Genomic DNA, 14,139 nt, shown 5'->3' with positions numbered 1-14,139 from the left:
AATTTTAGAGGTTTATCATCTAAACATCTGAACTTGCTGATAATTTTTATTGTATCTGAATCTTAATATGCTCAAAAAACATGCATCCTCCCGAGTGATGTATAAAACCTCTGGTACTTTGTTTACTGAGGCAAACTAGTAGTAGTGTTTCTACAGTTGGAGATCTGTATGTACTAGGATTGGCTCAGCAGGGTGCTTTACCCCCAGGATTTTCCTGAGATCATCCTGTGTGGCCTTGGATGATCCTGGTTTGTAATGAGTTCTGGGGCCAATAACTGCTTTTGAACCTGTTCTAGGCTAATCCTTAACACTAGACTAGAAGTACCCTCTATGCCAGTGTCATCTTATGACTAAAATAGTATTCTGGAGTTGATGGGAATCAGTCTCAAATAACGTCTAGGGTTAAAGAATCATTAAGTTTAGTACCAATCCTGTTTTAGACAAATACAGAAAAGATGCTTATGAAATGGTTTTTGCTATTTGTCTTACTTTAATTATTTTTAAAAGAGATTTGCAGTTATATAACATATCAACTGTTTTAATCTGTTTCTTGTAAGTTACAATTCAGTAGCTTAATTTTTTCAATAAAATAAACTTAGGGACTATATTTTATAAACGGAAATATTAAAGTGTTTATTTTGATCTTTGAGGATTGTCATAATTACTTAAATGACAGTTAGCAAACAGTGATATCTGGGAAGTCTTTAGTGTTAATTATTCCTGTGTATTAACTCTAATATTGGCTTAGTATTTAACATAAATACTTTTTGGCGTCTTGGGTTATTTTAATTCAGTTTTGTGTTTACTGAGTATCAGGGAAAATTAAATGTCATTATAAATTCTGTCATCTCTATTAAGCCATCCTTTAGCAACGGTAACTGACACTGGTTTTTAGAAAAAAACTACATTACTGATTGAATTAATTGGTTTCTTGTGTGTGGATTTGTAGATGTACAATTTCTGGTATAACCTAGGAAATTCTGAAATTTATTTAAAATATTTTTTAAAAGAGACAATTCAACCTATTTTGTAAGAAAACAAGTGTTATTTATTCACGTAAATAGAACTTTCTTTTATTGTGGCAACAGATTTTTGTTTACTTAAGAGAACCTGTTGCTAAAATAGTAATGAGGAAGGGTGTAATATAAGTCTCGTCATACACCCCTTGCTCTGCAAGTAACCAGAGTGCTATGTCTGCATGCTGTTCTGTCTCCTTTTGGAAGGTGGAAACAAAGTCATTTGTATGTTTTTCTCTCTTGCACAGCCTAAAATGACTAATGTGTGATTTCAGTGGAATAAATGGCGTCCAAAGTCACAGATGCTATAGTCTGGTATCAAAAGAAGGTAAGTTGATAGTCAAAACTTTTAGCTTTCTAAATGTTTTAATTTCAAAAATATATGTTTATTTCATGCTATAGATGTTAGGATTTTGAGTGGAAAAGGAAGATTATTTTTATTTTCCTTGTACTTATTTTACTTCTAAATAAATTGGAAAGATGATGCTGAAAAATATTTTTTCTCTACTTTTTACTCTACAATAGCAAAGTAGCTAGATTAATTATAATATAATGCAAATCTCCAGGAGTGGATAAAATGAGCATTTTATACAAGCATTAACATTTTTCTTTAATTTTCTAAGAGAAAGATTAGCAGAGCTATTATGTAACAACAGTTGTATATTATAGATCAACAGTTTTTAATTTGTTTCTTGTGAGTTACAATTCAGTAACTGAATTCTTCAGTAAAATAAAGTTTTGGGGACTCTATTTTACAAACTGAAATATTGAAGTGTTTATTTTGATGTTTTAGGTTTGTCATACCTACTTTAAATAGCTGTATCATCTTATATATTTCAAAATAAGCTTTACCGATGTAATGTTTTTCTTTATAAAGTCCAAAAGAATATAGGCATTTTTGACAATACAGTAAACTGTTTACTCCTAATGAGTGTTGTTTATATTCTTTAAAATTTACATTGTTTCGTGTAATACCTTAGATCTTTTGTGTACATAGTGAATTATATTTGTTTTCACATTTTAAAACATTTTGGTACCTTATTCTTCAGGTGTCTATTAACAAAATATAATGATACATTTAAAGCTTTTCTTATATGGTAGAAAAAACACACTTTTTTTTTTTTTTTTTTTTTGAGATGGAGTCTCTCTCTCTTACCCAGGCTGGAGTGCAGTGGCGTGATCTCAGCTCACTGCAACCTCTGCCTCCTGGGTTCAAGTGATCTCTTGCCTCAGCCTCCCAAGTAGCTGGGATTACAGACATGTGCTACCACGCTGGCTAATTTTTGTATTTTTAGTAGAAACAGGGTTTCGCCATGTTGGTCAGGCTGATCTTGAATTCCTGACCTCAGGTGATCTGCCCGCCTCACTTAGCCTCTGAAAGTGCTAGGATTACAGGCATGAGCCACTGCGCCCAGCCAAACAGATGATTTTAAAATTTTGTTCAATTGAAAATAAGTTATTTTAAAATTACTAATTTTAAAAGTAATTTTAAAAGTTAGACAAACCGAAGAATATGACCTTTTTTAAGAGTATTTTTTGAGACAGGGTCTCACTGTGTCGCCCAGGCTTGAGTGCAGTTGCACACTCATGGCTCACTGCAGCCTCAACCTCTTGGGCTCATGTGATCCTCCTACCTAAACCTCCCTTAGTAGCTGGCATGGGATTATGGTCTGTTTTTAGATGTGTTATTTGTTTTCTGGGTAGAACATGACACAGGTATATAATTACATTTTTCATATAAGGTACTTTATTGGAAGTATTGATATCAATATACTATTAATTGTCTTCTGTGTTTTTTAGTGCATCCTTTTAAACTTTTAAACTTCCAGTCAAGTTAAAAATCAGTCTGCTTAGCTAAAGAGCTAAATAAAATTATAAATTAAGGAAAACAAAACAAAAAAAACTTTAAACATTTTCCTGTCTGTATCTTTGAAAGTTTTTCTCTTTTCTAATTTCTACCTAATAAACTTTTTCTCTGTTTGGCTTTTTACATTAAACACTTTAGAGTTTACTGAAGATCATTTATAGAACATACCTGCTTGACTGACCTTTCTTGGGATCAGAGGTTGTGAAATATTATACTCAGATTCAGTTAGCCCTGTAACTGAAATGACCCTCCTATCCAAGGGTCATTTACCTGGCAGCTTTGGATACATGCAACCAAAATATTCTCCAGAGCAACTATAAGAAATGTCATAAAATATACTAGCAAATGTAATCACATATTCTATTATATATATATTTATTTATTTTTAAGACAGGGTCTCACTCTGTTAACCCAGTCTGGAGTGCTGTGGCACAATCACGGCTCACTGCATCCTTGACCTCCTGGGTTCAAGTGAACTTCCCACCTCAGCCTCCGAAGTAGCTGGGACTACAGGCATGTGCCACTATGCCCAGCTAGATCTTGTATTTTTAGTAGAGACGGGGTTTTGCCATGTTGCCCAGGCTCATCACATAAATTAGGGAGTTGCCAGAACCATTAACTGGATTTGATTTGCTCTATTTTTTCCTTTTGCTTTTAAATTTAATTTTATCGAAGAAATACATGTGAATATGTTGAAAGATTAGTGTTTCAAGGATTATTGCAAAAAAAAAAAAAAAAAAAAAGGCAGCCTGCAATACTATCCATCCCTATCCTTACCTAGTCTTTGAGTTTTGCTCCCCCAGAGGCAATCATTTTGAAGTCTTTATAGCTCAGTGGTTCTGAAACCAAAGTTTCAAAGATGAGGAGTCCCACTCCTCATCCTAATGACTTTTGATGGAATACTGGCATTTATATGTAGGAGTCAGAGATACAAAATGTCATACAATGTTCTAAACTAGGATTGGATTGACTGACTTTTTCTTTAAAGGAACAGATAGTAAATAATTTAGGTTTTGAGTCATAGGTCTCTGCTGCAACCACTCAACCTTGCGTTGCCATTGTAGCACAAAAGCAGCCATAGACAATATGTAAAATTAATGAGCGTGGCTGTGTTCCAGTAAAACTTAGTTTATAAAGACAGGCAAGGGTCTAGATTTGGCCTGTAGACCTTGGTTTGCTGACCTATGCTCTAAGACAGCCTTTGTTGAATAACACCATTTTTAAAAATGATATTTCATGTTTTGAAGCATGCCTGCCTTGTTTTTTCTTGGTCATTTTATTGTAGATGTTACTTGTTGACTTCTGACTATATGATTAGGATTTAGCTTTTTTATAAGCTTCCCCTAAGTTTCCTCCCTCTATCGTCCCAGTGACTCCAAATTTTGGTTAATCAGTATTTGGTGCTTACATTATTATGTCTGTGTATGTATCATTTAAAGATGTGTTATGTTGTAATATTTCCAATCTGTGTAACTTTTCTTTCCCTTTGCTTGATTTTTCAAATTCTTTTACTAAGTCTCTGATGAAATTGTAACACTTCTTTTGTTGCAGTCAGTCATATTCAGGTATTATCTCTTCCTTTTTTCCTTTCTTGGAACTGACCCTTCTAGAACTCTCTGTTTTATCTAGTCCATACTGAATAGATTGTTCTTAAGTCATGTCTCCCAGCTGCCATCTTAATATTTTCTTTTATCATTAGCTTGAGGGTTCCCCTCACTGGCTTAGGTCATACAGATCTGTTTGTCTCTTAAATATATGCTTATTAAAAAAGTTTTTAGAGGTGTTTATGCGTCAGTGAAATGAAGGCAGGAGAACTGCAGTTGTACTTACTGATTAACCACAGGCAAATAACTTTATTTCTCTGAGCACCAATTTCCACTTTTCTACATTGACTAACTAATAGTTCTCAGCCTGTTTTCAATCACGGACCCCTTTGAAATTGTGTTGAAAGCTAAGGATCATATCTTGAGAAAAATGTATATAATGTACATATACAGAAAATATCACATCTATCTTAAAACCCAGGTTAAGAAGCCCTGGATTATATGATTTTTAAAAGTTTTAGTATTGTAATGCTCTTTGATTTTGTAACTATCATTCAATAGTATCCAGCTTATACTGAGTAGTATCCTTGTAAATAAAAACCAAAAACATTTATCTTCATTTTCTTGAATATTTGTTTGGTAGTAACTCACTTCTTATTTTTGAGGGAGGTTCTCACTTTGTAACCCAGGCTGAAGTGCAGTGGTGTGAACACGGCAGACTGCAGCCTCAACCTCCTGGGCTCAAACGATCCTCCTGCCTCAGCCACCCAACTAGCTGGAACTATGTGCCTATACATGCTATGACACCCACCTAATTTTTGTATTTTTTTGTGGAGATGGGATTTCACCATGTTTCCCAGGCTGGTCTCAAACTTCTGGCCTCAAGCGATCCTCCTGCCTTGGACTCCCAAAGTGCTGGGATTACAGGCCTGAGCCACCGTGCTCAGCCATAACTCACTTTAGAATCACCTTTCTCCACTAGAAAATTGTGACATTTTTATATTTGTATTTGAATATTGAATGGCCAAAAGCCATCACTTGATTTGTAAACTCTTTTGAACATGAGCTATAATATCAGATGTGAAATTTCCAGGAGAAAATGAAAACAAACTTTTAAATTATTATAAATGTGTACAGAAATTCTGCTTAATTATCAAGTATTTTTAAATAAATTATTCTTTTGTTTTGTTTTGTTTTTTGTTGAGACGGAGTTTCACTCTGTCGCCCTGGCTGGAGTCAGTGGTGCTATCTTGGCTCACAGCAACCTCTGCCTCCTGGGTTCAAGCAATTCTCCTGCCTCAGCCTCCCGAGCAGCTGGGATTACAGGCGCATGCTACTACAGCCAGCTAATTTTTGTATTTTTAGTAGTGATGAGGTTTTGCTATGTTGGCCAGGCTGGTCTTGAACTCTTGACCTCAAGCAATCTGCCCACCTCAGCCTCCCAAAGTGCTGGCATTATAGGCATGAGCCATTGCAACCAGCCTAAATAAATTTTTCTATGCATGGTTTACTCTGAGATTTTAAAAGTCCTTTAATATCCAATTTTAAACTTCATTTTATGCTGTTGCAGCCTTCATAGTTATGAATACTTTTAAAGTTCCTATTGGTCTGAAGTAATTTTCAGTTATTAACTTGGAGGAACTGTTAATGCAATAAGAATGATAGCAGGGGAGAAACCAGAATAGTTTTTAGTTAATAATGAGCTACTGAATGTGTTTTGTAGCAAAATACTCTGCTTTCATATTTCTAGTTTCTCATTTCCAAGGATAGGGAATGGAGTTACTTATCTTTTGGAAGTTATTTGAAATAGGGACCTGAAGTTACATGTATTCAAAGATAATTGACACCCTGAGTATTCCTTTAAACAGTATAATGACCCGTAAGATTCCACTGTGACTGTGCAGATAAAATTATGAGAGAATGAGGTTCTATTTTCACTGGATAAATATATAGGAGAAAAGTGGCTTAGAAAAACTCCCCAAATTTAAAAGGGGGGGAAAAAAGCACTAGCAACATTGTATAGTGATAGCAAAATAGTGAATTTAGCTTACAGGGCTAAGGAAGAACTGTATGATACAGATCTTGGTCATTGTCTTTAAGGAGTCAATTGGCAATGAGAAAACTAATGAATATGTTTAACGACTTTTAAATATGAGCCAGCATTGGGATTCATTTAGTAATTTAAATGAGAAACTAGCCTGAGTAATATGAACTTGACTGGTAACTGCTATCAGTTGTAAATAGTTGGGAACACCTTTTTGGTAAAGTTCAACCATGTTAATGTGCGTGTGGGCATGTGCATGTGTGCGTGTGTGTGTGTGTGTGTGTGTGTGTACTTAAGTATGTGTAGGGCATTTCAGAGTACTAACTTGCCTAAGGTTGCACGGATGGTTCAAAAGTATTAAGTCTCAGCTTTCAACTCCAAAACCATGTGCAGTCATTTAATATCCTTCCGCCATCAGCCTCCCGGATTCTTTTGCAAGTAAGACAAATCTAACTCAAACTATCTTAAAGAGGGAAATTTATTGGCTTTCAAGCTAAACCGTGCTTAGTGGTGAAGCTTTTCTCAGGGTTGACTTAATCCCAAGACGAGAGCACCATCAGATGTGTCCGTCTGCCTCTTTTTTCTTATTGCTTTTCTAGAGTTGGCTTATTCCTTTCTCCATGTTGTGAGAACAAGCCCCAAGGTCCTCCAGACTCCTCCTCTTTTAGCTCCTTGAGAAGAAAGGATGTGTGGAAGACTGCCATATAGAGGTTTCCTACCCAAAATTGTTCCTGACCTTTTTTCCTAGTGGAAGAGCCTCTACTTTGTTAAGGAATTCATTCCTCTCCACAGGCTTTATAGCCAAAGAATGTGTATCCAAAGTCTCAGAGGGGGTGAATCCTGGTAAGTCTAATCCAATCATGGCATTCTGTTTCCTTTGCCAGTGATTGGCATAGAATGGGACATGTATTCCAATTCTGGCTAATGAGAAATGAAGCCTTCTGGGAAAAGTCTCTCACATCCTAAAAACAACCAATAATAATAATAGCAAACTTTATGTGATGCTTATTATGTGCCACTTTTTCAGTGCTTTACATATATTAAATAATACAGTATAATGATATGAAATAGAGAGTTGCCTTCCTGTCTTGGGACATTGGTGGGTGAGGCATGTTGCCTGAAATTAGTCTTCTCTTCTCTTCTCTTCTCATCTCTTCCTGCCTGTCTTGCTCTGTCACTCAATCTGTTGTGCAGTGACACAGTCATGGCTCACTGCAGTCTCCGACTCCTGGGCTTAAGCAGTCCTTCTGCTCAGCCTTCCGAGTAGCTGGGACTGCAGGCTTGCACTATCATGCCTGGGTAGTTTTCTTCCTTTTTTGCTTTTTTGTAGAGGTGGGGTCTTGCTCTGTTGCCCAAGTTGGTCTTGAACTCCTGGCTTCAGGTGATCCTCTTGCCTCAGCCTCCCAAAGTGTTGATATTGCAGTCACGAGCCTGCAAGCCTGAAGCTTTTATAGTGACTTAGTTCCCATGAAAGGAGCTTTCTAATGGGCTGAGGATGTCAGAAATGAAAGATGGAAAGAAAACTTGAGCTTTTTAGGACTTTATGAACTGTAAAATTAATCAGTTCTGAAAATGACCTAATTTGGGATTTCTTACTGTGTGAGACAATAAATCCCTGTATTTTTTCAGTCATTTGAAGTTCGGTTTTTTAGTTTCTTGCTTCTGAAAGCATCCTAAGTGATACACAGAAGTGCCCTCTGAGGGGGTATGGTTTTCTATACATTCCTCTTGCCTTAGCTGGTTATAGTAGTAGAGAGAAAATTAAGATCTACCAAAAAGAAGTACTGAGCCATAGACAAAGGCGGTTACTACATTTTCACTTTTATGTCCTTTTCTTGAATGTAATTTTAAACTACCATGCTTTATAGTATAATAAGGTTGAAAGAGCACTGTGTATAGCATCGAGACCTCTATTTGATTTTGTGACATTTACCAGCTTATAATATTGAACATGTTATTTAATTTTTATGAGCCTCAGTTTTTTCTTTTTTAAGCTGCAGATAGTAATGCTTCCCTTGGATGAATCACACAGGTTGTGACAGGATAAGTCAACTTTAAATATAATTTTTAAATCTATTTTTATGTTTATGGGTACATAGTAGGTTTATATATTTATGGGGTACATGAGATATTTTCATACAAACATATAATCACGTCAGTGTAAATGGAGTATCCATTACTTCAAGCGTTTATCGTTTCTTTGTGTTCCAAATGTTCTGATTATACTCTTTTAGTTATTTTAAATTGTACAGTAAATTATTATCGACTGTAGTCACCCTGTTGTGTTGTCAAGTACTAGATCTTATTCATTCTATCTAACTGTGGTTTTATACCCATTAACCATCTCTGTTTCCCATCCCTACTACCCTTTCCAGCCTCTGGTAATGATCATTCTACTCTCCATTTTCATGAGTTCAGTTCTTTTAATTTTTAGCTCCCACCAATGAGTGAGAACCTGTGAAGTATGTCTCTCTGTGCCTGGCTTATTTCACTTAACATAATGTCTTCCAGTTCCATTCATGTTGTTGCAAGTGTCAGGATCTCGTTCTTTCTCATGACAGAATACTATTCATTGTGTATATGTACCAAATTTTCTTTATCCATTCATTCATTGATGGACACTTAGGTTGATTCCAAATCTTGGTTATCGTGAATAACTGCTGCAGTTAACATGGGAGTGCAGATATCTCTTCAATATACTAATTTCCTTTTTTGGGGTATATACCTAGGAGTGGGCTTGCTGAATCATATGGTAGTTCTATTTTTAGTTTTTCAAGGAACCTCCATACTGTTCTCCATAGTGGCTGTACTAATTTGCATTCCTACCAACAGTGTACAGGGATTCTCTTTTCTCCACATCCTTGCCAGCATTTGTTATTACCTGTCTTCTGGAGAAAAGCCATTTTGACTGAGGTAAGATGATATCTCATTGTAGTTTTGGTTTGCATTTCTCTGATGATCCATAATGTGAAGCACTTTTTCATATACATGTTTGCCATTTGTGTCTTCTTTTGATAAATGTCTATTCAGACCTTTTGCCTATTTTTAAAATGGATTATTAGATTTTTTTTTCCTATAAAGTTGTTTGAGCTCCTTGTATATTCTGGTTATTAATTCACTGTCAGATGGGTAGTTTGCACATATTTTCTATCATTCTGTACATTGTCTCTTTGTTGATATTGTCCGTTGCTCTGCAGAAGCTTTTTAACTTGATGTGATCGCATTTCTCCATTTTTACTTTGGTTGCCTGTGCTTTGGTAGTATTGCTCAAGAAACCCTTGGCCAGTCCAATATCTTGGAGAGTTTCCCCAATATTTTCTTGTAGTAGTTTCGTAGTTTAAAGTCTTAGATTTAAATATTTAATCAATTTTGATTTGATTTGTGTATATGATGAGAGATTGGTGTCTAGTTTCATTCTTCTGCATATGGATATCCAGTTTTCCCAGCGTCATTTTACCATTTATTGAAGAGAACATCCATTGTGATGTTCTTGGTACCTTTGTTGAAATGAGTTCACTGTAGTTATATGGATTTGTTTCTGGGCTTCTATTGTGTTCCACTGATCTACATGTCTTTTTTTATGCCAGTACCATGCTGGGTTTTTTTTGTTTTGCTTTTGTTTTTTTTGAGATGGAGTCTCCCTCTGTCTCACCCAGGCTAGAATGTAGTGGCGTGATCTGGGCTTACTGCAACCTCTGCCTCCTGGATTCAAGTGATTCTCATGCCTCAGCCTCTGGAGTAGCTGGGATTACAGGCATGCACCATCATGCCTGGCTAATTTATATATATGTGTGTGTGTGTGTGTGTGTGTGTGTGTGTGTGTGTGTATTTTTGTTTTTTTTTTTAGTAGAGACGGGGTTTCTTCAGTTGGCCAGGCTGGTCTCGAACTGACCTCAAGTGATCACTCACCTCGGCCTCCCAAGGTGCTAGGATTGCAGGCGTGAGTCACCGCACCCGGCCACCATGCTGGTTTTGTTACAATAGCTCTGTAGTATAATTTGAAGTCATGCAATATGATTCCTCCAGTTTTGTTCTTTTCACTCAGAATGTCTGGCTATTCTTGGTCTTTTGTGGTTCCAAATAAAATTCGAGGATTATTTTTTCTATTTCTCTGAAGAATGTCATTGGCGTTTTGATAGTGCTTACATTGAATCTGTAGATTGCTTTGGGTAATATGCATATTTTAACAATATTAATTCTTTGCATCGGTGTTTCGTAGTTTTCACTGTGGAGACATTTCATTTGCATGATTAAGTTTATTCCTAGGTATCTTATTTTATCTGTAGCTATTGTAAATGGAATTACTTTCTTGGTTTCTTTTTCAGATTGTTCACTGTTGGTATATAGAAATGCTACTGATTTTTTTACGTTGATCGCATTCTGCAACTTTACTGAATTTGTTCATCAGTTCTGATAGATTTTTGGTGCAGTCTTTAGGTTTTTCCAAATAAAAGATCATATCATCTGCAAGCAAAGAGAATTGGACTTCTTCCTTTCCAATTTGGATGTCTTGTATTTCCTTCTCTTGTCTTGCCCTAACTAGGACTTCCATTGCCGTGTTGAATAACATTAGTGAAAGTGGGCAGTGGCTGGGCATTGTGGATCATGCCTGTAGGCTGAAGTAGGAGAATTGCTTGAAGCCAGGAGTTCAGTATCAGCCTGGGGAACATGGCTTGACCCTGTCTCTACAAAATTAAAAAAAAAAAAAAAAAAAAGTAGCCAGGTATGGTGGCAAGCCCCTTTATTTCCAGCTACTTGGGAAGCTGAGGTGGCAGGATCACTTGAGCCCTAGAAGTGAGCCTGCAGTGAGCCAGTTTGTGCCACTGCACTCTAGCCTGAAAGACAAAGCAAGACATTGTCTCAAAAAAAAAAAAAAAGGCCAGGCACGATGGTTCACACCGGTAATCTTAGCTAAGGCAGGAGGATCTCTTGAACCTAGGAGTTCTAGAGCAGCCAGGCAACATAGTGGGACCTTGTCTCTAAAAAAATAGAAAAAAAATAAGCTAGGCATGGTGGCATACACCTGTAGTTCCAACTACTTGGGAGGTAGAGGCAGGAGAATCACTTGAGCCCAGGAGGTTGAGGCTGCAGTGAGCCATGATTGTGCCACTGCACTCACTCCAGCCTAGTTCACAGAGTGAGACCCTGTCTCAAAACAAAACAAAACAAAAAAGAAAAAAAAAGGTGATCTGTTTTCTTCCCAGAATGTGGGGGCACTGGCGGGGGAAAGCAAAATGGGCATCCTTGTTGTGTTTCAGATCTTAGAGGAAAGCCTTTCAGCTTTTCCCTAATCAGTTTGATACCAGCAATGCATCCATCATATATGGCTTTTATTGTGTTGAGGTATATTCCTTCTATACCCAGTTTTTTTAGTGTTTTTATTATGAAGGGATGTTGATTGATTTTGTCCTTCATTTTGTTGATATAATGTATCACATTGATTGATTTGCATATGTTGAACCATCATGCATCCATGGATAAATCCCACTTGGTCATGATGAATGATCTTTTTAATGTGTTGTTATATTCGGTTTGCTAGTATTGTGTTGAGGATTTTTGTGGTTATCAGGGATACTGACCTATAGTTTTCTTTTTTTGATATGTCTTTGTCTGGTTTGGGTATCAGTAATACTGGCCTTACAAAATGAGTTTGAAAGTATTCCCTCTTTCTCTGCTTTTCAGAATAGTTTGAGAAGGATTGGTATTAGTTCCTTAAATGTTTGGTAAAGTATAGCAGTGAAGCCATAGGGTCCTGGGCTTTTCTTTGCTGGGAGACTTTTTATTACAGCTTTGATCTCATTACTTATTGGTCTGTTCAGATTTTGGATTTCTTCATGGTGCAATTTTGGTAGGTTGTCTGTGTTTAGGAATTTGTCCATTTCTTCTGGGTTTTCCAATTTATTGTCATATAGTTGCTCATAGTAGTCTCTAATGATCCTTTGAATTTCTGTAGAGTTCATTGTAATATATCCCTTTTCATCTTTAATTATGTTTGTGTCTTCTTTTTTTCTTAGTGTGGCTAAAGGTTTGTTGATTATTTTTTCATAAAACAAACTTATTTCATTGATCTTTTGTATTTTTTTGTTTCAATTTCATTTATTTTTGCTTTTTTATTTTTTAATTTTTTTTATTTGGAGACGGGTCTCACTATGTTACTCAGGCTGGTCTTGAACTCCTGAGCTCAAGTGATCCGACTGCCTTGGCTTCCCAAAGTGCTGGGATTACTGCTCTGATCTTTATTATTTATTCTACTGATTCTGGGTTTGATTTGTTCTTATTTTCTAGTTATTTAAGATGCACTGTTAGGTTGTTTGAGTTTTTCTACTTTTTTGATATAGGGGCTGATTGGATTAAAGAGGATTAAACTTTCCTCTTAGTACTGCTTTCACTGTGTCTCATAAGTTTTAGTATGTTGTATTTCTATTTTATTTGTTTCAATAATTTTTAAAATTTTCTTCATTTCTTTATGGACTCACTGATAATTCTGGAGCATGTTGTTTAATTTTAATTTCCATGTGTTTGTGTAGTTTCTAAAGGTTTTTTTTTTTTTTTTGTGAGACAGCCTTGCTCTGTTGCCCAGGCTGCAGTGCAGTGGCGCACTTACAACTCACTGCAGCCTTGAATTCCTAGGCTCAAGCAATCCTCCTGCCTCAGCCTCTTGAGTAGCTGGGACCACAGGCACGTGCCACCAACCTGGTTAATTTTTTAAAGTTTATTTTTGGATGGGCACGGTGGCTCCCGCCTGTATTCCCAACACTTTGGGAGGCTGAGGTGGGCAGATCACTTGAGGAGTTCAAGACCAGCCTGGCCAACATGGTGAAACCCATCTCTACTAAAAATAGAAAAATTAGATTTCTTGCTTTTTATTTTTTGTGTATCTGTTGTAGGTTTTTTGATTTGAGGTTACCATGAGCCTTGCGAGTAACATCTCATAACCCATTATTTTAAACTGATGACAACTTAATACTGATTGCAAAAACTAACAAGCAAAGAGAAAAGGAATAAAAACTTTATACTTTCACTTTATGCCCCTTGCTTTTTAATTTTTTGTTTCTATTAATATCTTTTTATACTGTCTTTATCTTGAACAGTTGTTATAGTTATTATTTTTAATAGGTTCATCTTTTAGTCTTTTTACTCAATATATGAGTGGTTTATATATCACAACTATAGTGTTACAATATTCTGTTTGTCTGTGTACTTAACTATTACCAGTGTGTTTTGTACCTTCAGATGATTTCTTATTGCTTTTTAACCTCCTTTCAGATTGAAGAACTCCCTTTAGCATTTCTTGAAGGGCAGATCTGGTGTTGATGAAATCTCTCACCTTTTGTTTGTCTAAGAAAGTATTTCTCCTTTATGTTTGAAGGATATTTTTCCTGGATATACTATTAGAGGGTAAAAGTTTTTTTCTGTCAGCACTTTAAAAATGTCCTGCCACTCTCTCCTGGCCTGTAAGGTTTCCACTGATAAGTCTGCTGCCAGATGTATTAGAGCTCCATTGCATGTTATTTGTTTCTTTTCTTTTGCTAATTTTAGGCTCATTTCTTTATTCTTGACCTTCAGGAGTTTGATTATTAAATGCCTTGAGGTAGTCTTTGGGTTAAATCTGCTTGGTGTTCTATGACCTTCTTATACTTGAATATTGATATCTTTCTTTAGGTTTGT

At 36.1% G+C, this 14,139-nt stretch overlaps 1 protein-coding gene across 4 annotated transcripts in view; it reads left to right on the top strand.

The window, feature by feature from the left end:
• Nucleotides 1-14,139, top strand: part of PHTF2 (putative homeodomain transcription factor 2) — a 159,931-nt gene that overhangs the window by 39,509 nt on the left and 106,283 nt on the right. For 2 of the 4 annotated variants that reach the window (XM_011985451.1, XM_011985452.1), the window contains exon 2: nucleotides 1,265-1,344. In XM_011985451.1, the coding sequence (XP_011840841.1) occupies nucleotides 1,300-1,344 (45 nt within the window). In that variant the 5' untranslated portion in view covers nucleotides 1,265-1,299. Of the gene's footprint in view, nucleotides 1-1,174; nucleotides 1,345-14,139 lie in introns of those variants that run through there. The other 2 variants (XM_011985450.1, XM_011985449.1) reach the window with 2 other exon arrangements.

This window comes from Mandrillus leucophaeus, unplaced genomic scaffold (genome assembly GCF_000951045.1).
Source record: "Mandrillus leucophaeus isolate KB7577 unplaced genomic scaffold, Mleu.le_1.0 Scaffold284, whole genome shotgun sequence".
Taxonomy (NCBI): Eukaryota; Metazoa; Chordata; class Mammalia; order Primates; family Cercopithecidae; genus Mandrillus; species Mandrillus leucophaeus.
Note: the sequence above shows the minus strand (reverse complement) of the source record. Positions and strands in the feature narration are given on the sequence as shown.